At 45.6% G+C, this 27,565-nt stretch overlaps 1 protein-coding gene across 1 annotated transcript; it reads right to left on the bottom strand.

Moving 5' to 3' along the window:
* Nucleotides 1–386: 386 nt before the first annotated feature.
* Nucleotides 387–27,280, bottom strand: RGSL1 (regulator of G protein signaling like 1). Its single transcript, XM_066626112.1, has 19 exons — nucleotides 27,240–27,280; nucleotides 25,159–25,241; nucleotides 24,758–24,832; nucleotides 22,965–23,094; nucleotides 19,767–19,871; nucleotides 18,343–18,504; nucleotides 16,801–17,164; nucleotides 16,038–16,668; nucleotides 15,461–15,523; nucleotides 14,196–14,418; nucleotides 13,433–13,538; nucleotides 12,471–12,581; nucleotides 11,132–11,325; nucleotides 8,739–8,856; nucleotides 6,936–7,029; nucleotides 4,503–4,632; nucleotides 2,947–3,115; nucleotides 1,987–2,125; nucleotides 387–515 (listed from the first exon to the last, which is right to left on the bottom strand). Exons 1-19 carry the CDS (start codon nucleotides 27,250–27,252, stop codon nucleotides 387–389), a joined length of 3,039 nt encoding a protein of 1,012 aa, XP_066482209.1. The 5' UTR covers nucleotides 27,253–27,280.
* Nucleotides 27,281–27,565: the final 285 nt, after the last annotated feature.

The following is a 27,565-nucleotide window of genomic DNA, read 5'->3' as shown; positions in this document are numbered from 1 at the left end:
GATTTGCACCCGCAAAATCGTGGGCACAGATCTGAGTAGCCCCATAGTGCTGCCTGGGGCATATCTTGGGGTAAGGGAAATAAAATCCCACTATTCCGAGTTGCGCCCCAGCCCCAACCTACCTCATGCTGGATACAGGGCAGGTCTATCAGCCTACCTGTTCCAACATGAGTTAGGATTGCTCCATGATGAAATAAGTTCTTCTTTTGTTTTAACCAACTACCCTGCAACTCACACCTTTCTAGATCTGTTCCACATTTCAACTCCACCTGACTTCACTCCATCTGCTGTCTAGGCTGGAAAGACCAGATGCAGTAAGTATTCATTCTCTCTCTCACACACACACTCTCATATTCTCCCCCCCCCAGCCCAAGGGAAAGAGACACTTACTTTTTCCAGAAGTATAATAAAATGGGGAAGATAGAGATTATAGCACCATGATAAAGAGTCCTGTTCAGTACACCGTCAGCAATTAAAAGCCGGATTTGATTGTTCTGTACGTCTGTGAGGTTCACCTGACCACAGGAGAGAGGCCACGTCATAAAACTGATGGCAAGTATAACAATACACCATTAAAAAAGAACAAACAAATGAAAAGATATTTTCGCTTTGAGATTCTGCCTTCCAGCTAAGGGAGGCCTGCATGAGAAACTGTTTCTGGAGAAGGCAGACACAGAACACAAGAGCAGTCATTGAAGTCTTCATCCTTGCTGTGACTCATACTTTGCAATATTTCTAATAAGGGTAAAACTCATAGATTAAACTTTGCTTTTTCTTTTGTCTGCCAGGTGAGCTGTCTGCTCTGGGCACACCTGCATTCATTCTTAACCTTAAAAAAATTCATATTTCAAAATCAGTTGCAAAACTACTCTTGGGGATTGGGGGCAAGGTAGTATCATGGGTGCAGATCATGGGTGCAGGCCAAAAAGAATCAACTACAGCATATTTTTCTCTTCCCACAAAGCCCCCAAACGTTTTTTTCAGCACTTGCCACAAGACAGAAAAATGTATGCAGGTTCTAAGAGCAGTGCCAGTTCTTTCAAACCACCTCATCTGCTCTTAAAATGTTACATCTGTCTTCACTCTTTGTATCCCGCTTAATCTTAGCCGGTAAGCATAGCAGGTAGTTTAGAAGTAAAAAAAATGTTTAGAAGTAAAGAATGGAGATGTGCCTGGTCACTCTGGAGAAACATCTCAACAGGTAAACAGGCAAGTAACTAACTGCAAATTTGCTCTACCCAATTTGAGCCTTGAGCTATTCAGGTGACATGCAAATTCTTGTAATGAAAAGCTTGGCTGGAAACCAGAAGTACCTTTCAGAGGCCTTCCAGAGGCCCTCTGAGGCCCAGAGAGACTGTGCAGGGCTTCCCTGTGCCTTAGAAGACCTTCCAGATGCGACCAGAAGACTCTTCCAGTCACGTCCAGTAGGTACAGGGAGGGCCGACCCATGGATTTCGTTATCCGTGGGTTTTGGTATCTGCAGGGGGTCCAAAAACAGATCCCCATAGATCCCAAGGTCCAGCTGGAATAAGAAGTTCTATTTACTTCCACCATTTATATCTCCTGGAGATCAAATGTCAATGTCCAGTTCATGCAGCCATTCAAGGACAGAGTTACCTTCAAAGAAAAAGTCAGACCATGGGCCAGTATACGCCCTCAGTTTGCAGCCAGACACAATGTGGTACAGGAACAGGGCAGACTAAGGCCTACACCTCTTGATAAATGTTGCTGTTTTCCTCCTGCTAGGCCAGCCACGTCTTGTCATCTAAGTCCCTTTGAAAGAAGTCAAAGGCAGCACCTGAGTGTTCTTGCTGATGACATCACTGCTCCTGTTGCAGGGGAAGTTATGAAGCTCTGCTCCCCTCTCCTCTATTTTCCCTCACCTGCTCCTCTCTCCCAAGCATAAGCCCCAATATCTTCACTTGGAAATCCTATGGAGGACATGTGGTCCCATTGTTTTGGAAATCTGTGTTCCAATTCTTTTACCTTAAGTTTAGGTGGGATATCTGAATTCAGGAAGAGTTTGTTGATCATGGCCACTTTAGACCTCAGAAAGGCAATGTCTTTTTCTGTGTACAACCCAAGGGAGGCCAGCACGACCACTGAATCAGCCAAGTGAAAAAACCTGCAGCAGATACGAAAAGGCACCAGGTAGAAAACAGAAAGACAGACAGACATGGGGATGAATGAAAGCACATTGTGTTTCATCACAGTAACTATAAACCGGACATCAAAATTGGGCTCAGATTAGAAGCTGCAACATACAACTGCAGTGTGTTTCCTGGAACTTTGCAACTTTTTCTGGACATGGTTGTATCAATAAGAACATAAGAAGAGCCTGCTGGATCAGGCCAAAGGCCTATCTAGTCCAGCATCCTGTCCAGGTTGGTGGCCCACCAAGTGCTTCAGGGAGCACAAAAGAAGTCACCTGTATCTAAGTCCCTTAGAAATTCTTAGGACCTACGATAGCCACATCTCGTCAATTTCAGTGGTGCTTAGTCACAACTGACTTTCTTTGGATGCATCCCGGCGCCTAGGAAAAATGGGTACTGCTTCCCCAGGAACTTTCCCATGCTGAAAACAGCTATGCAAGCATAGCACGAGTCCCACTGTTGGTTACGTGGACTGGTGGGAAACCAGGCAGAAGCCAAGTGTCCCAGACAATTATCTGGAAGGCTTGAACACATGACTGGTGGATGCAGTCAGTTCAATGCTATGTTATTATGAACAGAACCTCCTGGCATTTTGAGAAGAGTGCCATACATGGTGCTGTTTACCACATAAGATACAGGCCACTCATCTCACAATGCAAGGGGAAAAGTAGATGTGATGGTGTAAGGCTTTGAATTCCTGTTCCCATACAAAATAGAAGCTGAAATGGACTTCACCATTAAAAGAAGAGCACAAAACAGTGCACAGTAGGGGAACCAACACAGTCTCACTCACTTCTCCACCTCAAGGTAAAAATAGAGATCGTTGACCAGGAAGTTGATCAAGATGATTCGGTTGGAAAATATCTTGCGCCTCACTTGCACCACTTCAAGGTCATCAGGACCATAACGCATGCCAGGGGCGTTAACCATGCGTGGCAGAGGTGAGCTGTGGGGTGGCATATCTAAAGAGGCAAAAGGGGAGGCTCCAATCAGATCACCCTCTGCAAACAGCTGATATTTACCAGAGGTAATACCAGATGCAATTCATGTGTTTGGCATAAGTCAGGTGCTCCGATGCTTAGGAGCATAGCCAGAGTGTCACTGAGGCCAAAGAGGCTAATCTGGACAGCAGCTTTGCAGAGCACATCAGCCCCAGTGCACCCCAAATCATACACTAACATAAAAACCAAAATCAGCCTCTACACTATTTATTCCTATAATTAATTATTTACAGGGCACTGTAATAATAATTATTTATTTTTATAATTATTTTAATAATAAATAATTATTTATTAATCATTGTATAGGGCACTTCACACAGAATGAGAGAACGGGTCTCTATGGCAGTGATTTTCAACGTTTTTCATCTCACGGCACACTGACAAGGCACTAAAATGGTCAAGGCACACCACCAGGTTTCTGACAACTGACAAGGCTCACCATGCTGCCAGTGGGGGGCTCACATCTCCCATTGGCCCTATTAATAAATGACTTTCCCCCAAATTTCTGTGGCACACCTGTGGACCACTCGTGGCACACTGGTGTGTCACGCCAAAGTGGTTGAAAATGGCTGCTCTATTGCATTACTAGCCACACATGGGAAGAAACCAACGAGGGAGATGAAAACGGAGGCAAGGGGAAGTAGGGGGAGGCCACTCAATTATTTTCATTTCATGCAGTTAAGCAAAGGGAAATGGGTGGAGCCTTTTTAGACATCAGGAGACCTTTGAGTTGCTAAGGAAAGTGGAGGAGTAAAGTCCACTAGCAGGGAAATAATATTCAGGTATATGAGCAGGCATATTGAAACTGTGGAACTCTAAAAATCAAAGCTTAAAGGTTGTGCTTCATCAAATCACATATGGCTGTCAAGGTTTTTGTATGCTATTTCTTTCCTTTCAAGGCTGAAAGTATTGGGGGGGGGGCAAGGAATCAATATACGTTGTGAGTATTGTTTATGAACACCATTGAATCTGCATCAAATGGCCATCTTCCCATGTCTCAAACAAGCACCAGCAGGAAATACACAGAGGGCCAAACTACACATAGCAACAAGCGGGTCACTGGCCCTGGCAGGCTTGGATTTTTTAAGCCAAAGGGAAACCTGATCCAAGTTGGGATTTGTGGTTTGAGAGACTTTAACCCTTTGCCCCATTGCAGTCCCTATCCAGATCTCTCCAACTAGTGCTAGTCACCCTAGGAGGGAAGGGCAAATAGTCACTATTTGTGGGGTGGGTTGAGGGGACTATACATTAGGATCAGGATTCCAGCCATGGCTGTCTGGCGGTCCAGCCATTCCAGCCATGCCAAGAATGGATTTCTTGTGGGAGGCAACAAAGACTCGGGACGCACTTTCCTTGTCGTTTTTCAGTTCCCGCTGGAGGAAATCTTCAAAGGGTCTGCGCTGCGACACGTAACTCATTGCTTTTCGGAACCTGCAGACACTTCTGATGAATCCACCAAGTACATGCCAGCACCTTTTCTGGAGAAAAGAAAATTGTCAGCCTGTGCGCAGCACAGTGTAGCTACATGAGAAAGAGAAACTGGGAATGCATTCGGACATGCAGAATGGGGAAACTGCATGTCAGAATGTCCTTCAATTTAAAACAAAACTTCTTGCACATTGAAAGCTAGTGTGAAAAGGAGAACAGTTTCAGTCTGGCATTCTGCCTGACATGTTCACTTTCCATATGTAACTGGTGTTGTACATGGAATTACATCTGAATAGGGAACCACCACCCCCCACCTGCAGTCTGTGGGGTGGTAGAGTCCTGGGGAAGACTTTACTGTGTGCTTTATCACATGTTTGAATGTTCTGTGACACTATGAGTTCTGGAGAGGAAACCATACAGAGATTGTTGAGAAGGGGCTGACAGAGTGTATTGGAATTGCAGAAGATATGGCGAGGAGCTAGGACAGGGGTGCTCAAACTTTCAACTTTAGGGATGCTGGACCTTTAACAAGTGTATAGAAGAGAGAATTTCAGAAGGTGCAACTTGTCATCCCACGGATGACAAGCTGCACCTGCTGAAATTATCTCTCCTACACAATTTTAAAGGTCCAGGATCCCTAAAGTTGAAAGTTTGAGCACCCCTGAGCTAGGATGTGGTGTCAGCAGTGGGGAATATACTTTGCTCTGGAGAATACAGGGTAAAGGCCTGGGCTTTCAGCAGAGAATGTGCTGCACAGCTGCAGCCACTAGAGGCAATGAGGTCTCTAGGGATATAAGAAGCACCTGATTTGGGGGGGGGGGGAGACAGACTCACTCACACACTGGCAAAATGGACTGACTTTTTGGCTAAACTGACCTACTGGCTTGTTGACTCACAGCTCTACCTACTGGACTGACTCTCTGGCTAACTGACTTTCTGACACACTAATTCATGGATTGGCAAACAAACAACAAACTGGCACCATGACTGATAGACTGGAGGATAGTGCTGGTGCTGGAGTACAGTGATAGTTTTTGCAGTCTGCTAGATCTTGCTGTGGTCAAGCTGGGGAACGAATTAGTTTAAAGTGGGCATAAGTTCTTTAGGCAAAGCTCAGAACAGGAGCTTGGCAGGACATGGAGTATGATTTAAACCTAGAACATCCTGGTGTTATAGGAGATTAGATTTTGTTGTTCAGACAGCAAATCTACATTATGAAATTATACAGGTGTTACCAAACTGCCACAGCATCCCCCCCCCCCCCAATCTCCAGGCCAGAATTTGCAGCCTTGTTTAGTGTGTAGAAGTAACTTCATTCCATGATTAAAGCTAAAAGGAAGGAGCAAATAAAATGTGAATGGGAGGGGGGAGAGAGAGGTCAGCCACATGTGAAATGGGAGGGTTTAGCTCCTGAACTACATGCCTGATCTACAAAATCAGATTCCTCCATCTTCTTTCTCTTTGTGATTGGAGCAGATCCAACTTGAAACAGATGGCTCTGCAGCTGTCACCATCTAGATTCCAGATCAATCCAATCAACAATAAAAAGTTCAGTAACTTCCCAGGAAATGCCTCCATTTCTTAGACAGGAACTCCCTCATCTTAATCAGCACAAGAGTGCTGGAAGTCACATGATAATCTCTTTAGCAACCTGTTTCCATCAGCATAGCCCAAATTTTTGCTGATTGCTGAAAATAAACTTCCAGTAACTTGAACCAGTCACGCACGTGCTAGTTCAGTGGTTCTCAAACTTTTTCGTACCAGGACCCATTTTTTAAAATGACACTCTATCAGGATCCACTTAGCTTTACAAAACTAAAAAAAAGTTATTTAGAAAGAAATAATATTTATTTATTTACAAGTATTGGTTTATTTATTTATTTGCAAAAAACCTTGATCAATTTCTTGTAATGAGGCAGCCCTAACAAATAGCCTCAAGCTTGTGGGGCTTAGTTATGTGACCAGCCTTCACCTGCTCCCACTGTCTGTCATTGAGAGACTTGGAAAAACACACCAGGAAAAAGATGTTCAAACACTTATCTCCCTATATTTACACAAGCTTGAAAACTGCAGGAGCTGAGCTCCTTTCAAGGCAATTGGCAGCTATCTGATTGAATAGCCTCAGGTCTTGAGACAATTAGTTATTTGATCTTTCCGTCACCTGTGTTTTCATTGGAGGCTCTCTGGGCCCTGACCCACAAAGTGGGTCCTGGCCCACAGTTTGAGAAATGCTGTGCTAGTTTATAGGTAAATCTCAGGCCAACTGAGCTAGCAGAACACAACTATATCCAATACAGTATAACCATATGACAGACAAACAAACTCAAACCTCCACAACATAGCCTTCACTCACCATCTTGTGTATCACAGAACCCCTCCTGGACCTTCTGCTAGATGACAAAATGGAAACATCACTCTCAGGATATAATCCTTGGAACTTTTTAAACCTGCCAGAGAGCAACAAAAAAGGAATACAGGTTGAGACTAATTATTCGCATGGGTTCTGATCCAACCACTCACATGGATGGCAAAAAACAAACTGCAGGTTGAGATTAATTATTCCCCTCCCTTCACCAATGCAAAGTGATCAACTTTCTTTCAAGTGCCCAGGGGGAAGGGAGGGGTCAACTGGGGAGAGAAGGCTTGATGGATTGTCAGCCAGCTGCCCTCTCTCTCCCTCATTAAGGGGGCTATTGTTAAAGGACTGTTCAGTTTTTTAAACTGATTTTAAAGGGGTGCATTTTTCCCCTTCTCCAGGTATCAGCACATTCCTTCTCATTTGCAGGGGCCATTTGTGTTGAGTCAAATCCGTGTATAAAAAGTTTGTGTATAAATAGGCTGATTATCACAGATAATGCTGCTTCCACTACACTGCTTCATCACCTCAATCTTTGGTCTGGGTTGACTGACAGTTACTGCAGCCAATGAGAGCACTATATTTCTGGTCAATCAGCACCAGTTTCCTGTCTTATAGTCAATGATCTCTCCTACACAATGGTTCTTACACATTTAGCACTGGGACCCACTTTTTAGAATGAGAATCTGTCGGGACCCACTGGAAGTGATGTCATGATGGGAAGTTACATCATCAAGTAGGAAAATTTTTAACAATCTTAGGCTGCAGTCTTACCCACACTTACCCAGGAGTAAGATCCAATGACTATCGTTGTTAAAAGAATATACATAGTAGCCTGTTAAAAGTACAGGTGTGTAACTTTTCCCCAAATGCAGTCACATACCATGGGAGCATCAAGTCTAATACATTAAAAATAAAATATTGAAATGAATGGGGACCCACCTGAAATTAGCTCATGACCCATCTAGTGGGTCCTGACCCACAGTTTGAGGGACACTGTCCTATAGGACTGTTTCAGACAGCACTTGGCTTTCCAGGAACAGATGCCCCACATTATTGCAACTGCATTTGTTAGCTAAGGCAACCAGGTTATTTCTCAACTAATCTGTAATCAGTCCTATCCAGGGCTGTGTGCACTGCACACACAAGTTAAAATTCTGCACTCAAGCAATAAAAAAATCTGCATGAGGAAACGCTGAATTAATCAATAATACCTTTATTGGCATATAGAAAAGCTGAATTTGTGACACATCACATGGCCTAATCAACTCCCTATGTTGGGCCAGCATGACTTCTGCTGCATCCCTTGGAAGAGTTTTGCATGTTGGAGGTCTCAGTGAAGTAGGAAGACATTCTCCTCCTTGCCCCAGGGAAGCCCCAACAGCTGCAATGGGGCAACTCAGACCCATGCCTGCCAAATAACTGGGGCAAGTCCATGTGGCCCCATGTTGGTGAGCTGGGTCCAGGAAGGAGGTTACGATATGGCGTGTGCCACTGTCATTGATCCCGCCCTCCCACCCCCGTTGCTGCCCTCCTTCTGCCCCATTACACCCCCTCCTTGCCCTCCCTTTCCCTCTCTCACTGCCTGGCATGCAACTTAATGAGTGTGGCACGTGCTGCTCCCTGTGCTAGTGCCGATGGGATGGGGCAGGCCTTCCCATCAGCACTACTACTGGCGTACTGGCATAACATGGTTTACAGAGTGTTTGTAACAGCCTGCTGGCACACAAGTGGGGCACACAAGATTGGGCCTGCAGTCTACAAAGAGCAGTTCCTGTTTAGCCTTCTTTTTCTACTCACCATCGCTCCTCCAAGATCTTCATGATACAGTTTTGGGCTGTCACCAACATGGGAACAGTGACCAACTTTGCCTTCTTAATCTCTTGCATGATAGGGTCTTCACACTGCAGCAGTTTCTCTGATGGGAAAGAAAAACTGTATCCATTTTCCTGTATCTAATCACTGAACTTGGTAACTTTGAATGAACACAAATCCTGCAAATGAACTATCCTGCCAATGATAAGTAAACTTTTACCACACATCAGGTGCACATAAATAATAAAATGGTAATTTGCATACTGACTAAGCAAAGACTGGAGTGCTACATTGACTTTTTGCCTATGAACAATTTTGGAGTTAAAAGATTATTCTGGGGGGCCAACAGGTTCCAAAAAAAAAAAACCTGTCTTTCAAAAAATCTTTTTGTACTGTTCAAAAAGTACAGTTCAAAACAGTACAGTTTTGTACTGTTCAAAACAGATAGTGCTGTTAGCTGCTATCTTACCATTACTTTTTCAGGTTTGTTTGGCTTTCTTTCGACTTCCCTACATGACCCTAATCAGTCAAGGACCACATCTAAAACACAATGTCAAGGTACCACTTAGCCAATCAAAATTGGTTACATAGCGATGTCAGTGAGACCAAACATTTCCCTCATAGCCACCCTAGAATGTGCACTGGAACATTCATTGATTCAAGCATGTATACGTACTTGGAGGAGCCAAGTGAATACATTGTCAGGCATTCAAATACATGTCAGAGCTGATGCTCCTGATTTTGTTGCACTGCAGTATTTTGGAAATTTCCCTTGCTATAGCAGAGCACAGCAAAACAGAGAGCATCAGCCTGGTTGCCAAGGCAACGGATATCTCTTTCCAGCCACTGGATATATTCTCACACCCTTTCAAATGGGGAGGGGTGCATTTTGAACAACATGAAAATATTTGGAAAACTGAGCCCATTCCTGTTCAGCTCAGGTTGAAGGGCACAGCTGACTGGAAATCAAGGGCCAAAATTCCAGGCACATGCAGAGCAGGAAAGATGACAGCAAGGACCAGGATGGCAGAAGCCAGAAGGTGCTGTTAGTGATGCAACTAGTTTGGTCATCAAGTACAAAGGAATTGAAATGCATGTTCTGGAATGGAATCTGGAATTAGAAACTGCACAGGAGCCAATCCACAGAGACAGCAAACAAATGCCCACTATCTCCCTCTAGTAGTCCACCACTGACAAAATTGTCCCTTTGGTCCTTCCTTTGCATGGGCCCTTTAAACAAAACAGGAAATGAATAGCATCTGGGGCTGCTCTCAACATTCTCCACATCTCCTCCTTTGTTTACAAAGCCTGCACAGAGGAAGAAAGTAAGGGGGCAAGGCTGCCTTTTTCTGAGCCTCAGAGTACAGCAATTTAGCCCCCTGCCTTCTCCTCTTGCTCCTTTAAATCATCAGCATGCAGAAAGGAGCAAAGGAAAAGCAACCGTCTTATCTCTGCCAGCTCCCTCTTTCCTATACACAGGCCCTTTAAACAAAGCAGGAAATGCAGAGGATACTGGAAGTGGCACCAGCATGTTCTGCATTTCCTGCTTTGTTTAAAAGGCTCATGCAGGGGAAGGAGCAAGGTAAGGGGTACATGGTTGGGGGATACAGTGGCATGGAGAATGGCACTGCTGGGATGCATCAGGCAGCCCAATAGCTTCAGCTGACCCTGAGACTGGATCAGTTCTAAATCAGGCTATGCACTAAGAATGCAGTCCAGAAGGAATGAGGGGTTGATAATGCAGCAGGCAGGCAGGCTGATAGATAAGGAAGCTGACTGACTGAGGGTATGATCCTAACCAACTTTCCAGTAATGACCTAGCCACAATGCAGCCCCAAGGTAAGGTAACAAACATGCCCTTACCTTGATGAGGCCCCCCTTGACTGCCTCCCCACTGCAGGATGCAGTGCACACCACATTGGCACAGCTATGTCAGTGCTGGAAAGTTGGTTAGGATTGTGTCCTAAGAGGGAGAGAAGCAATTAAGAAGGGAGAGGTGGAACAGGCAGGTTGTTGGGCAGAAATACCTTGATGGAAACCATTCAAATAAGAATAGTGTCCGACTACTTTCCAGGCAAGGACCCAGGTCTGTCCAAGAAGTATTGATAAGCAGACCATATCAGGAGGAACTAATGAACTACCTTGAGGGTGCAGCCAAGCTGAGACCTGGAAGAGCAATGCTGCCCCTTCTTCCTCTGCTTGCAGCTCAATATCCTAGTTGAATATGATCGGTAGAAAACAAGTAGAAATGCTTGTGGTTGGTAGGAAAGGGAACAAGCTGCCACACTTGGCAACCTAAGGGTATACTTGTGGTCTAAGATTGACCTGCTAGTGTTTATGGACCAGAGTAAAATGGAATGGGAATCTGGCCTGCCTACCAGGTGGGATAACGTTGTAGAAGTAAGTTCTGACACAGTCATTGATCCGAATACGCTGTGTCCTGAGGTTGCTGTCATTTTTTAACTCCTCCACAGCTAACCAGAACAAGAGCAGAGTTTCAGCATTGTTCATCTTGAGGAACTGCCTGAAGTAGTCCATCTGGATGGGGCTCTGCAGCACGTCTGATAATACTCTATAAAAAAAAAAGGCAAGCAGAGACCAGATAGCTGAGCGCATCCATTTTTCTGTGCAAGGTCCATATTTTTAGACACAGGAACTTATGTCACAGGTTGCAAATGAGAACAGGAAATTGGGACAAATAAACAGAATGAAGCTTTCCCTATCATCACAGTTTAATACTATGAGCCCAAAATGATTCTTTCAAAGAGCAGACCATCTGCAGAACTGCTGAATTCTGCAGTGTTTCGATCCCTGAAAATCTCCACTTTCATTTTGAATCTGGTTTCTAGACCTCATGAAAGTCTGTGTGGTGTAGTTGATGGAGTGTGAGATACCTAGCAGGAGAAATGGTTCAAGTCCCTCTTTCAGCTATAAAGTTCACCAGGTGAGCTTGGGCTGTTCTCTGCCTTTCCACCAAACAAACCTGACAGGATGAACTGGGATTTATAATACCAATATCTTTGTCCTGAGCTCTTTGGAAGTGGGGAAGGATACAAATGGAGACTCCTGCCCAGGCAGTGTCTGAAGAAAAGCTCCAGTTTCTATGAGACAGAGATAGCACCCAAATTTCCTTCTCAGCTTATTTTAGGTGTGCCTATCTATTTTGACATCTCCCTGCCTTCAAATTGCCTATAACGTGTCTGCCACTACTTTGGGCCAGACATTTCCAAGTGATGCAAAACACAAGTATTGTAGCATGCTAACTTAGCAAGCTCCTACAGAATAAAAGAATGAAACAACATTTGCTGGACTTATTCTAAGCCTAAAGAACTGCCTTCTTTGATGCAGCAGGGAAGGTATTCAAGATACCATATGGCTGGAGACAAAGATAAGAGTTTTTTTCCAGAAAACTGAAATTGGGCAAAAGAGAGGCATTGTGTCCTATGGCTTATGCACTAGTCATGTGTTCCATTGTCATCCTTGGTTTAGCAGTTTTTTTGCTTTTTTACAACAGCTTTAAACCCCGAGGATGTATATACAGGCTATAGGCAACAATGCCTCTGTTGTGACCCCCCTTTAATTTTGAAAAATCTATTGCCCCCAGCCTATGAATAGACCAGAAGGTGGTTTGGATATCATAAGATGGACAATTGCAGTGTTAGAAGGAGGAAGTACATAAGCAGCAAGAGATCTCTCTGTGACATGATGCTGTAATACCTGGGCTTTACTAGGGGCTTTCTCAAGCCGGGTCCCTTCCTCATGAAGGAGAAACTTGATCTGGTCCAGTGGAAGCTCCTTCTTATAGCAGCTGGCCGAGTGAACACCCCTGTAAAGAGAATGAAGCAGTATTTCTGAGTTAGTGTAAGCCGGAAATAGCTCTTAGAGTCCATCCTCAAGGATGACTCTCCCTGATTGGAAATTCAGAGGGTCTGAGGTTAAGCTTACATTTTCAACCCACTATGACAGGGCTTTTCAGTCTGGGGTGTCACGACACCCCAGCCAGAGAGCCCTGGCCACTTTCCCCTTAAGGGGGACAGGGGGGAGGCAGTGACGCAATCCCCAACTATTGCATTGCCAAGGGGGCTGCAGGGACTGGGATGAACTCACCAGTCCCTGCAGTAGCCTGTTGGGGATGCGAGGAGTCCTGCATGAGTGTCTGTAGGGCTCTCCACAGCTTAAAAAGTGAAAGCGCAGTGATCGCGCTCCACTTCTAGTTTTGCAGAAGTAAAGCATGATTGCTCCACTTTCACTTTTTAAGCTGTGGGGAGCCCTGCAGACACTCACAGAGGGCTCCCCGCACCCCTGACAGGCTGCTGCAGGGACTGGTGAGTATATCCCAGTCCCTGCAGTCCCATTAGCTGCTTCCCCCCCCGCCCCCGCAAGAACTTACTGCGGTTCAAACTCTCCCTGAGAGTTTGAAAACCGCTGCACCATGACAACAATTTTGCATGACCTTGTGCATTAGCAAGGACCAATTCCATTTAAGGTTGCCTGCAAGAAAACATTTCTTCTCTCTTGGTCATGTTTCCATGGTGTAGCTTGACATTTAAAAGCCATGGAGCTGCCACCACAGCAGAATTTTCACTGCTTGAGCCTCCATCTTAACTGACCTCTCTTATTCTCTCTGCTCACTTGTGAATCACACACTACTCTGCTTCTAAATCCACAAGAACCCATCGCCTGAGGGACATGTCCGGCAGTATTCTCTGAAGTTCTCACTGAGAAGTTCTATAGCCATCTTGGGTTTCAGTTCGGTCAGCTCCTCAAATGTCTTGTTGGTGTAGTCTATTGAAAAGAGAGCAGAGACTAAGCACAAGGAGAACACCTAGCACTTAGGCCCTGTGGTGCAAGAAGAGCGCAAGAAGAAGTCTGCCTGGGAATGTTTAGGTGTCTCTGTGTGACCGAGCATCATGTGCATGTACTTTGTGCATGTCACATCAGGCATGTGTTGAGGGCTCACTGGTCCTGCACTGCCATCAGGCCACAGGGATTTTGTTAAAAGCAATTGAGATAGGTCTGCACGCACACATGTCCATGCCCATGCCCATGAAAAGGCAGAGAGTTAACACCTAGAGATCACACAGAGGGAACTGAGGCCAGAGGAAGTCTAATGTAATGGCACCACCAGCAACAATGTGGTGCCAAAGGTCAACTTGAGGTAATGATTCAAGAGGGGTGCCCAGAACAGCAACTGTAGTTTTACTTTTTGAATTGATTGCCTTTCTTTCAGTGGGGCAGTTGATGTTCTGTGAAATGGAACAATTTCACAACTTCTTCAATAGAGAAGTCTAACCAAACTCTGATTCCCTGACAGTCAGACAGGTAAAATTGCTCTGAGTTTGTAGATTTGCCCAAAGTGACCATCTCTATGAGAACTTAAACTGGACTCTTAAGCAAGAAAATTAAACATTGTTCATGACTGAACCCTCAAGAAATCCTTACCGATCTTGTGCACAACAGGCTCCAGTTCCATATAAACAGACCCCCCTGCTTTCAGGTCCTGAGTGCCCAGTAATTCCCAGTGTTCTCCAGAGAGCAGATCAAAGTCTCTCATTCCAGCTAAGGCTTGGCTCAGATGCAGGGATGCAGTTATTCTCCTGATCAGACGGAGGTGTTCTCCCTTTTCATAAGGCTCCTCTTCATTGGGCTTTTTCTCCTTCCCCCCCTGAAATAACAGGCAGTATAAATAGTGTGTATGTGCATGGGTGCTCAACCCACTGAGTATCCAGGCTGAATCAAAATGGCTTGATACCAGGGACACCTGGAGTTCTGGCCCACACACAACCTCTTTTTTCTGTTTGCACTTTGTGAGAGTTAATTCCCTTCCTATGTAAATGCAACTGGATCTCCTGTGTCACAGGATCACCCCAGGCCCAGGAGAGGGCAGGTGATGGTTCCGGCTCCCCTAGGTTGTAGCCTTCTTTACTGTAGCCTTATAGTACTGAATGTGCCTCTTGCCCAGATTGCCAATTGCTGGGTATCAAACACCCTCACACAACATGCTGTCAGAGGCAGACCCCTTGAGCTGTACCTGTAATCTCACACTGACCCTAGAATAAGAAAGTACAGCTGACTGTCTTTGCTCCTGCTGCTGGAGCAGAATGACACACATTTTCACTTTCCCTGGCAGGGAACATAGGTGATGCCCAGCTGCCACCTTATGGGGGAACATGCAACACAGGGTGACAAGATGACATAACCATAAAAGAGAACAAGGCAAGGAAAAATGTAGGGCATCCAAGGAAAATGTAGGACATGTCAAAATAAAAGCTGAAAACATTTGTATATTGATTGCATGTGGTCAATTTAAACACTATTATTACTTATAATTAGACTTAAAACTATATTACAAATAATTTATTACATATAATTTATTAATTACAAGAATGCTATGCACTGCCTGCAGAGGCTGCTCACAGGGAAAAGGAGTTTAAGTTCTTTTCCAGCACACAAGGCTAAAAAAGAGGACATGTCCTGGAAAAAGAGGACATCTGGCCACCCTGACCCAACACCACACCCTAAATCAAGAAGGCCCTCTGTATCATGGAGATCTTCTCTCTTTCTTTCCCTATGTCCAACCCCAAGCTATACAATTGGCCAGCTGAGAGCAGCCTTCTCTGAGCACATCTGACATGGCCCTTTGTCAAGCTCTGACAAGCTTGGGGACACATAATGAGCCCCTCATTGGCTCTGTGGCTCCACCTTACCACATAAAACAGGAACATTTTGTCATCCTGCTGAAGGAATTCCTCGTAGAGAAAGCTGAGTATCTGAAAGGAGAGCAAGAACAGAGGCTGAAGTGGATGCTCTTTCCTTTTTCTTTCTTCAGTTTCGTTTTTGCTCCTATTTCTGCCCTTCCACCCTGAATTTGTATTTCTGTTCACTGTGCTCGGTGGCAACAGTACCCAAGACTCTAACTCTTCCAACATTCACACCAGTGAAGGAGTCTAGGGTGCAGCCCGGTGATGTGATGGCCAGCCAGCCACAACAGCTTTGAAAAATGGGTGCCAACTCCACCGATCCCCTTTGAATCCAGGGAGAGGAGAAGCTAAGGAGACATTCTCCCACTTCCACTTGCTGGGTTTGGGAGTGCCACAGGCATTCTCACAAAGAGGTTAGAAAGGGCCACAGACACTGGATACTTAGAATCCTCCCCCCCCAGGCAGTACAAACAGTCAGAGAAGCAGCCACAGCTGGCTTTACTAGATCCTGACTGCAATTCATGCATTTCCCCCCACAATACTGGTTGACATTTCAAGTATGTGTCATGATGTTAATCTTCACCTGACAGATTTCCTTCTGTGCCTTTAGTACCCAGGGTATGACATGCCCTGAAGGCAAGAGATTCTGCAAACTCTTGAGTGTTGTTAGTTTCAATGGGAGGTGCCAATTGCTGCTCTGAACCAGGTAGAGCTCACAGATCCTTTCACCCATCACATGGCGCAGGAGGATGTTCCCTTCACCAAGGGAGCACATCATCATGCTCAGAAAGTCCTCAAGGTCATGCCACAGGTCAAGGAGATGCACCTCCACTGAACAACTGCGGCGCAGCAAAAACTCCCGGAACGGACGCCCTGCACACTTCTCAGCTATGAGCACCCAAGGAAGGAATGCCAAGGACAAAGGGGAGGCGACCATCGTCCTGAGAGCAAGCATGGAAGGAAATGCAACCATGGGGGTGGAAGACCGCAGCTTCGTAACGATGCTCATCTCAGGGTAGTTGTTTGATGAAGGAGATTCCTGGAAGTCACTTGGGCTGCTTTTGAAGCTCGGTGACTCATTTGAAATGGTTGCCTCATCTATATCGCTGCTCTCTTCTGTCTCACCAGAACTTAGTCTTGAGGTCTGTTTTTCAGAGAACTGCTGCTTCTTGTCTGCTGGACTGCTGTTAGGTGACTTTTTCTTCTTCTGATGTCTGAACCCACCATCTTTGTGCTGCTGCTTCTTGCCTGCTGGGCTGCTGTTAGGTGACTTTATCTTCTTCTGGTGTCCAGACTCATCATCTTTGTGCTGCTGCTTCTTGTCTGCTGGGCCACTGTCAGGTAACTTGGTTTTCTTTTTGCGCTTCCCTCTTTTCTGAAGGCAAATGTTGCCCGTTATGTGATCCCAGACCTCCTTCTTGCTTTTCAAGCTGCAATAGGACAGGGCTGCAGGGCTGCTTTTCCTGATGCTCATTTGTAGTGGTGGTGACATCGGCCTCGGGAAGCCTGCCCTCCATAACCGTTCCTCATACTCCTCCAGCAGATGGAAGCATTTGGGATCATTCTCCATGCTTAGCTTGCAGTGAATGTAAAAGTTGGGGAGCCAGTAACTCTCAAGTTTGAACAGGGCTACTTTCTGCATCTCGCTCAGGATCTCCCTCCGAGTGCGGACCTGCGGGGGATGCCAGCCAGATATTTGCAAAAGTGATTCTAGAAAGAGACAGAAGAATTTGAGAAAAAGAGACTTTCATTCACTCATTTTGAGAAGTTAACAGTGGGGTCTTGCTGCTCACCAAGCTAGGCTTTAATATTTTGTTGGCTTTGAGGATTTTGCTGACCTCAGCTGCAAACAGACAGCACATTTTTCAGGTAGTGGAAGACAATATGAAAGAGCGGTTGCTGCCTGTGATATACACATACACTTTTTCCTGTATCCCTTCGGTTGATCACTACAGATTAAATAGATCTTGCAAGATTTTGCAGTACTTCCAAAGCCTGAAAATGGAACTCTCTGAACTTTTTCTAAAAAGCTATAATCCTGATAATCAGCTGAACAGGAAGAAGAGACGGATTCAGTCTTCCCCCCTACTAACCAGCCTACAGACAATATTTGCTTGGGAAGGGGGGGAAGGATTCCACGTACATGCAACTCAGTTTAATCTGCACTGAGTTAGAAGAGAACTATAATGTATACCAGATCTGAAATTTGGCATATAAAGGCAATTAGATGCAATGATGCAAATTCACCTACAAGTGTTTTAAATTTCCAAACCTGGGAAGAGAAGCAATTGGCATAAAATGTTGATTTGAGAATGAGACTTGCTTTAAGAAAATTAATGCTTAAATCCAAGTGCTCCTTCTTAACTGGGCTGTGAACCACAGTTTAAATTAATCTCACTAAGTATTACACTGGGATGTTTCAGATACACATGGAAGATTGGTCTAGCAACAACCATGAGCCAGGACGACTAAATGGAACCTCCATATTCAAGAGCAGTATGCTGGGGGTAACAGTGGGAGAGGGCTGTTGCGACCATGCCCTGCTTTGGGAGCTTCAGGAAGCATCTGGTTGGCCACTCTGGAAAACACACAGCAGGACTAGATGGTTTGATCCAGCAAGTATCTTTTTACGGTTTTTCTGGAAGCAGAAAGGCCCAGCGCCACCTATCATGCAGAGGTGTAATGAACAGCCTCTTCTGAAGCCAGTGGTTCTGCAGTGAATTAATAGAAAGAGGTACCAGGTAGCCTTCTCTGCATAAACAGGTACTTTGGGTTCATCAGAGTCTTTATTTCACTGATTTTCTTGTAGCACATAAGCTGCCCAATCCTGGCACACAATTAGGAGATTGTTGATCTAACCTCAGTATCTCTGAACTTGTGCATCTTACCAGTGGTTGTGTTACACAGAGTAACAACTGTGGAGCCCTCCTGAAGGTGAGTGGCCATCAATACCTGGATCAGGGATATATAAAGATCTTGCTGGGCTTCATCTGTTTCGTCAATTCCAAGTATCCTTTCCACAGCTAGCCAGAACTTAATCAGCTCTTCCCCTGAGGAAGCAACATAAGGTCAGAGCTGTTCAGTATTTAGACCAGCAATTTTCAACCACTGTGCTGTGGCACACTGGTGTGCTGCGAATGGTCCTCAGGTGTACCGTGGGAGTTTGTGGGAGGGCATTTATTAGTAGGGCCATTGGGAGGATATTATCCCCCACCAGCAGCATGGTGTGCTTTGTCAATTGTCAAAAGACTGATGACAATTTTAGCATCTTGTCAGTGTGCCACGTGATGAAAAAGATTGAAAATCGCTGATTTAGGCAATGCCACATCTATTCTCCACCTATTATCTGGCATAAGATATGTTCCCCAAAGATTTCCACTTTATGTGTAAATAAGAGTCAGCCCAATCGTACAAGAAATGCACTTTGTTATAACTGGAACTGAAAATCTGCTGAGGCCTCTTTTTATATTACATCTGTCTTCACATCTGAGAAAGATCAGTGCAAAAGTGAACTTTTAATTAGGCATTTAATCTACTAACAGAAGGAGCCAGGCAGATGTCAGGGGGTAAAGATAAATGAAACTATAAGAAGCTGCCTTGTTTTGACTCAGACCCCTGGTCCAGCTAGCTTAACATTGTCTACCCTAGGAATGTGGGTCTCCTGTGCCAGCAGACTGAATGTGGCCCCCAGAAGCTCTTTATCCAGCCCCTGTTATAATTGGGCTGTCCCAGAGCCACCCTTTCAGCAGCGCTGCTTCTGCCTAGGCATGTCTTTGCAGATCACCTCTCAGCTGTTGAGCTATGAAGCTACCTCAGCAGAAGTAGCACTGCTGAAAGGGTGGCCCGTGTGATAATTGGGATCTCCTGGTGTGATAACTGGGCTCTCTCATATCTTGAGAATATGATCAAGATTTGCAGCTTTTCTCTTCTGTCATTTGCAGCTAATGAGTTTCTATGTGAGAACAAAGTGCTTATTTCTGACCATCATCTGCATGACATCACTTCCTGCTTAATGATGTCACTTCCAGCCCTCAGCAGGCACCATGAATGCTATTCGACACACTGCATGAAACAAATTTGACACCCCAGGTTTACCGATTGGTTCCAGCACTCCAGGATTGCAGGAAGAACTCTTTCCTAGACTTGTTACTTGAGACTTTTTAACTGGGGATGTCAAGGACCACCCTGGGACCTTCTTCAGTCAAAGCACATGTCCTGCTTGTGGAGTTTTCATCTCAGAGGTCAAGGAGAGGAGTTCAACCCTGTGCAGCTCTTTGCCCATTTCTGGGAGCTGTACTTCCTGTCTTCTTACCTGCCATTCCTTGCATGAAGGCACGAAAACGCCACATGCCCCTGCTGCCCGCAATGCACTTCTCAAGAAGCCACTGATCAGCCTTTCTCCATCTCAGCATCTCCGCTGTCAAGCAGAAGTGAAGGCCAAGTCACTTGAGGAAACAGTGACATATATCTGCATCCTAGCCAGTCGACACTGAAGCAAATTCCTGCTTTCAACAGACCCTGCTAGCATTTTTGCCAAGAATTATATTGCTGTATTATTGAGAATATTTGTACTCAGCCTTTCAACAAAAGTAGTAGACAAAGATGTACCCACTCAGCCACACCTATACAGAAGAAGAATGCAGAACTGACATACAACTGATGATTTGACTGCCTGGCTGCTCCTTTGCTCCATTTCAGCACTGTAATGAGATAAGTTATGGTCCAGGCAGGATGTCCATTCCCAGGCATTTGAGGCTTTGTATTTGCAGAGCAGGACAGATTGAAGATATTGTACATTACCTGCTTCACTGTCAGCTTTATCAAAATCCTAGGGTAAGATTTTTGGAGCCTATTTTGGCTACCCTTCAAGGGGAGAACACACTTACGAAATTGTACTGGTTACTTTCTGATTGTGACCCATCGGTCACCTATAGTGTGGCGCTGTTTGCCAAAGCTGCCAGCACTATTCGTGCCAACTACCTGGTGGAAATAGCGGTAGATTGTAAAGGAGATTCCTTAATATGATGGGTGTATGTGCCTTTTGTGCTTGATTTTGACCTCATTTTATCATTTTATCACTGTTTGTATCTGATGTATTTTTGGATTTACATGTTTTATCTTATTGTGATGGCTATTAGCTAATACAATAAACAATCTTTGACTTTTGGTCCAGACAGGCTCCCAATACTATGCTTCTCCACTCCCGACCCCAACATTCCTTCCCAGGAATCACCAAATGTGTGTTCTGCTGGACCTTCTGCTGCCACTCCACATTCTCCCTACTTCAGATGTGTACCTGCATGCCACAGCTAACCCTGTGTACATAACGAATGGGACTCAAGACACAACTGTTTTGCCAAGCTTTAGAGCTGTGAAGCTGAGGAGATCCAATGTCTGCTGCTGGGATGTTGAATTTCTGTCAGCCTCTGAATACTTTTTAAATGGTTGATTTTGTTTTTATTCTAAATTGCATTTACACCGTTATACTCAACTCAACAAACCTTTATTAGGCATACAATTACATTGTTATACATTGGACCCTCAGTATCCATGGGGAACCATTCCAGGACACCCCCCTCCCCCCACAGATACCGAATTCCACACATAGTGAAATTCACGGGGGGGGGGGAGGGGCATGCCTTTCAGAAGCCTCTGGGAGGCTGTCTGAGACATGGGGAGGTTGTATGCAACCTCCCCGCATTTCGGAAAACCACCCAGAAATGACTAGAAGGCACTTCTGGTCACATCCCTCCAGCGTGGACTCAGGATCTGCATTGTCAAATCTGATACTGAGCCCGCAGATAAGGAGGGCCCACTGTATTCTTATTAACTGTCTTGGGACTAACAATGGAAGGTACCATAAAAATGAAAGAAAATCCATCAGTCAATCAGAGATTAGAGTCATAACCATGTTTTGTTGTTATGAGAGTGAGCCGTGAGACCAGCCCTCCTCCTCTTCTGTTCCTTCCCATCATTTGATCAAACCCTGATCAGAATCTGGTATGAGGACAAGGACCGTGGTTTGTTCTTACATCACCACTGGGCCATGGAGTCTTTCACCCCAATCCTGAGCTGCCTGCCAAAAGGTCAGCACTAAAGGCGCTCGAGTAGGGCGCAAGGCCCTGCATGAGCGCCCTGAATCCTGCGGAGCACAGCTCTGCGGATTTGCCTCTCTCCTTCCCCCCGACACGCCTCCCACCCTCCCCCGACACACCTCCTCCCTGCCCCTGTCCATGCCCCTGCCTCCCATTCTGCAGCCCGGCGGTCCAGGAGACCGCCGAGCCGCGGAACCTGGGCTACCACCTGGCGCTAGCCCAGCACCGGCTGGCACTGGGCTAGCACCAGCGGGAGCCCGGCAGTGAGCCCTGCAAATGTGCCTTACGGAGGCGTGCCACGGACCACGGGGTTGGGCTCTTTGTAATGCTAATTTTCTAGCAAATACACACACAGGGCATATTAGAAGCAAACAGCCTTTTAGTAAAAACCCAGAAAGCAATCTGTGTAGTTCCTGCAAGATTGCATCTCCAGTTAAAGCTAACTCCAGCCAGAAACACAGGCTCAATCTGCCCCTCCACCCTGTTTCTGTTAATTCAAACTGCAAACTCTTTTTTTGCCACTCCCTGTCCCTTCTCTTCAGTCGGAGGAATGTTGTTTTCTCCTACCTCTGATGCATATTCTGAAAGCTCAAGAAATAAGTCTAGCTATCCGACATCTCATTTCATTAGATCCCATTGGTCAGTGGTTTTCAGACTCTCAGGGAGAGTTTGAACTGCAGTAAGTTCTTGCGGGGGCGGGGGGGAGGCAGCGACGCCATCCCCAGGAGGGCTGCTAAGGGGGCTGCAGGGACTGGAATGCACTCGCCAGTCCCTGCAGCAGCCTTCCTGGGGTGCAGGGAGCCCTGCACAACCTTCTGCAAAACGAAGTGGAGCGTGATCACGGCACTTTCACTTTTTAAGCTGCGGGGAGCCCTGCAGACACTTGTGCAAGGCTCCCCACACCCCCGACAGGCTGCTGCAGGGACTGGTGAGTGTATCCCAGTCCCTGCAGCACTTATCCCAGTCCCAGCCCCCTTAGCAATGCGATCCTGGGGATCGCGTTGCTGCCTCCCCCCCCCCGCCCCTGCCTACGCTCCTTAAAGGGAAAGTTGCCAGGGTTCTCTGGCTGAGGTGTCACGACACCCCAGTTTGAAAAGCCCTGTCATTGGTGATACATTAGTCACTCACCCTGGGCTAACAGCCTCAAGTAGATGGCAAAAGGTTATCAGAAGTGTGGTACAGCAGTGTGGCATATTCGGTTTATCATCAATATTGCCATTGTTTGGTTCTCCATTTTTCATTTGCTATTTTGGTTCTTCCTCTCCTCCCTCCCTTCCTCTCTTATTTTGTCTGGTATCTATTTAAGATCTAACCAAGACCCTATCAAAAGCCTATATGTATTTGCATATATATGCATATACATGCAACATTGTTGAAGAAGAGTTTTTCTTTTAACATTTTCTCTCAATCCTCACCTGCCTCTGGAGACTGGATGAAACTAATGAGCTCCTTGGAGAGAAGATAGTGAAGGCACAAGTTGGTTTTGCAGAAGTAGGGCAGCCGATGCTTTTCCATCCAGTTCAACAAGCCTTTGTACTTGGATACCTGTTTGTCCCCAAATGGGCAATGAGAAACAATTTGTGTCTGATCAATGGCAGAGCTAGGTGGCACAGTTGTAAATCTTTGCTATCCTGGAATTCAAAGCCTTAGGAGACCTTCCTGGTTTATCTTTTTTTCCCCTTTTCTCAAAAAGAGAAGAAACAGGAGATGAGAGACACAGTGGCTTTCTTCAGTGACACCACCAGCAAGAGGGATTCACTCTGTATTCTATACTATGACACCACTTATTCTGTACACACTACCCAAATACAAGAGCAAAGACTAACCTAGATAGTTGTTTCCAAAAAAGGAAATAATTCCAATCGAATAATGCCTTTTCCCATTCTGGCACTCTTTGATACCTGAACACTGGACAGATCCTTCATTTTGACACATGGGCTGTGCTTGTACTCCTCTGAGAGAGGCAACTGAAAGCTGATTCACACAATTATAGTACTCATTAGTTGTGATTCAGCATGCACAGAGCAAGATGGTTGTGCAATGGCTTTTTCAGATAGGCCCAGATTTTGCTCTCATCACAGCCCAATAGAAATATGGCTTATTCAGCAGTACACAAGGCTCATGACAGTTTGTGCATATACCAGGTGAGCTTGTGTGAGATGTCAACCTGGGCTTCAGAATCAGCAGCTGTCTTGGTTCATAGAAATGATAGGCTAGATGCAGTTACCAAACCCATCACTGTTTTTCCAGACACATCAACTAAAAATGACAGGATAATGAATTCTGGATGAGAATGAGAGATTCCAAACAGCACCCCTTTTGCAGTTGCATAAATGGGAAGGGGTTCCTTTGGATGCTGATATGTTCTGGTAATACAGTTGCAAATTATAGTTCACATTGCAAAACTCAGCCTGCCTTCAAGTGCTATCAAGTGCCGAGGTGGTCATGAGCAAAAGCATCTCTCTGAACAGTCATCTTCACTTTGGCTTGGCTTGTGTTGAGCTGGCCTTCTTTACATTACCTATTTGGTGGACTGTTTGTTGAAGTGGAGACAGATTGCTTTAAGGTGCCTTCAGCAACACTTATGGCCCAATCCCAACAAGGCCTCTGCCAGCAGAACGCATGTTCTATCAGTGCTGCTATTGCAAAAGCGCCATAAAGCGTTTTGTGACAGTGCGAGGTCCAGCCGCACCAGTGGGAAGGCCAGAGGCTTTCCTACTGGCACCAGTGGTCATCAGGAGGCCCTCCAGAGCAGGGAAATCCGGTCCAAAAGTGTGAGAGGACAGGGAGGGAATTGAATGGGACAGTGATGGGGGCAGGGGAGGATGGATCAGGTTTGAGAGACAGGCAGGATTGGCAGTGCTATTGCATACTATATCCAAATCCCCTTCTCAGGCCTGATCCACCTGAATGGATAAACATAGATATGTGCCAGTGATATAGCTGGTGCAGGTCCAAGCTGTCCCACTGCAGCTACTGGGGCTTATCCAGGGGCAAGGGGACAAATGTCCCCTTTGCCTGAGGAGACCTCCAGCAGCCAAAACTCCCCTGCAGGATACAGTGCAGCCGGCTGCATCACCACATGGAGATTTATTTGGGATTGGGGTGTTAATCAAGTGTTCCCACTGCAAGCGAATATACAGATCACATTTCAACTGCACCACATTCCTGGGACTTTGAGCAGATAAAGGAAAATCCTGGAACGTACCTGGTTGCATGGTAACTCTGGCCAAAGATACCATTGGCGAGCACTGAACATGAAAATGGGTGTCTGGCCAAACACCTGCACAGAGAGCAGGAGAAAAGGCTTGGTTAGGACTGATGGTATTTAAGCCCAGTTCTAGGTTCTGCTGGGAAGCAGTAAAACAACCGTACATAGGTCAAGGCAGCAATGAAGAAGTACACTTGAGCACACCCATTGCAAGGGAGGCTTAAAAGTCCTTCTACCCCAGTAACCCCCATCACTGAGAATCATGCCAGTTCCTGAACTGCAGAGCCCCACCCTGGACTCTTGTAATGTGACAGAAATTGAGGAGTTGACCGATACACGGGGAGAGAGGGAGAGAGAGATTGCAGGATTGCTGGTGAAGGCATAAGAGAGACACTCACAGGAAGATTCAGGAATGTGTTGAAGAAGTCTGCAAATATTTCGTCTTGTAGCAGAACCGTCAAATGTTTGCTGGCAATCCGCTCTACAAAGAAGGGGAAAAGCATGAATGTGGTTACCAAGCTGAAAATGGAGGTTTGGAATTGATGTAACATTATTAATTGTTTTTTTTCACCTTCTTCATCATACAGTATATACACTTCTGCACACATATGCTTTCTTTCCAGGCATGACACATGCAGACCTCCAATTAAATTTGTGACTGATGCTATGACCCACAGTTCAGCCACATATTGGAACATGTGTCTAGGAGAGCTTCCAGCAACCTTGGACCTTCAGGGTAACATAGACCTCCCATATTGCACTTTTGCACTAAAATTGCACTAAAATATTGGGGGGGGAGGGTGATAGTGGATGGCATTAATCGATGCCTTTCATCAGGGAGCACCTGGGGAGCATGGACGGGGGGGGGGGAAGAAGCACACATGAGAAACAGTGATGTCACAACTATGTTCTCCAGAGATCAGAAACACACACACACCTGAATGACTGAAACAATGACAAATGTAAAACACTAGATAATCTATATCTTTCCCACTTGATATGTACTTAATCTGATCTAGAAAACAGCCCTTATAGTGAAAGTCTGGTACAATCATTACAATGACTCCAATGGAGAAAATTCTGTTTCAAAACCATTCCATGTTCCATTCCATTCCATTCTGTGTTCACCCCAATGAGCAACTCTATTATGTTTCACCTGTTCCTTCATGGCCTCTGCCAGGCTCAGACTAAGCCTTACAGGTTAAAAAAAAGTCACCTCCGGTTTAATGGGGAAAACGGATGTCATTTTTTTTTACCTATAAGGTGAAGTCTGAGCCCGGCAGAGGCTGCGGACAGACGTACGTGGCCTCCGCTGGGCTCAGAGGACCCTCTGGTGCAGAGCAGTGTACAAGGCCTCCCTGTACCCTGTAAAAAGGAGTGTATAATGTACATGTCTTGAAAACATCAGGCAGTGCATCTCACACAAAGGAGGGTGCTTCTTGCAGAGCCGTACTCCATTGAGGGTCCTGAAAGGCTCTTCCCCTAAAGCCTGCAGGAGCATACCTGGACCTCTGACCTGCCAGGGGAAGTAATCCAAAACTTGATATGACCTCTTGGAACTCCTTTCTGGGCACATGAGGCAAATTCATTCCCTTCTGTGTTTCCGGAGCTCAAAGCAGAGGGAAGGTGTGTCCACTGGGTAAAATGAGAGGTAGACCGTGCCTCCATGAGAGGCTCCACACCATTCTGGGACCTTATATTGAAAATCTTGATATGCACAAGTCTTCTACTACAAGGGGTAGTCTTCTTAATATGTGCCATATGGAGAAGCAAAAATGTGTACAGCAAAGTACTTATAAAGAAGGAAGGGTGTATTAGTTATACAATATTTTATTCTGTTGGTTCCATACATGTTCAGTAGCACAGATTATCCCGGGTTGTTGGAGCAAAGGATGGCCTCATGAATGACATCATAGTTGATGGGGGCATCAAAAAGAGTCCACATACCGAGTTCTCCTTCTCCATGCTCTCCCTGTATCCTGGGCCTGAGGTTACAATGACAAGGGGAAGCCACTTGAAGTAGAAATCCCATGTCTGCTGTTACAAGTACTTTGGACATAAGACTATGACCAGAAAAGAAAGTGTAGTGATGCCAGAGAAACCACAGAGGGCAAAATGAATGGGTGAGTACACTGTGGCTGAATTGTGCCACCTTTGAGCCTCTTATGAGTACTGCCTGCTTGGCTCCAGGGTCAGTGCATGCAGCACCCAATGTATCCTGTCCTCTTCTGGTCAATACAGAAGCAAGAACATGAGGCTAAGCCCAGAGTTACAACAGACCAGGAATGTAAGGTTGCACTAAGAACACCCAGTGGCGGAAATCCTGGCACCCAGCTGAGCTTTCCCCAGTTTTGCCTCCCACTCTGCTCAGTAGTTTCTTCTGCATCTCTTCCTCAACACATCACCTCTCTTTGCTCCCTAAATACTTTGGAAAGAGAACAGGATAAAAAGACAACAAACCAAGAAAGGATACACTCACTGGCCCTATTCATGTCGAGTGTGTATCTGGGCTCTTCACTATTGCTGTCTTTCAAGGCAGTCCGACAATGAGCATTCCGTTCTGTTGGGATGTGATCACAGAGGGATTGTTGCTCAAGGAGGTTCCAGATTCCATCAAAGCAGCTCTTCTCCATAAGGATGTAAGATGAGCCCTGCCAGATCAGGCCAAAGTTCCAGTTAGTCCAGCATTCAGTACCTACCAGGTGCCTCTGAGTAGCCCACGTGGAGAAAGGGAAGGCATACCCTGACATTGCAAGCAGCACCTCTGTATATCTGGAGATGGCATATAGACACTGTGACTAGTTG

This window comes from Tiliqua scincoides, chromosome 4 (genome assembly GCF_035046505.1).
Source record: "Tiliqua scincoides isolate rTilSci1 chromosome 4, rTilSci1.hap2, whole genome shotgun sequence".
Lineage (NCBI taxonomy): Eukaryota > Metazoa > Chordata > Lepidosauria > Squamata > Scincidae > Tiliqua > Tiliqua scincoides.
Note: the sequence above shows the minus strand (reverse complement) of the source record. Positions and strands in the feature narration are given on the sequence as shown.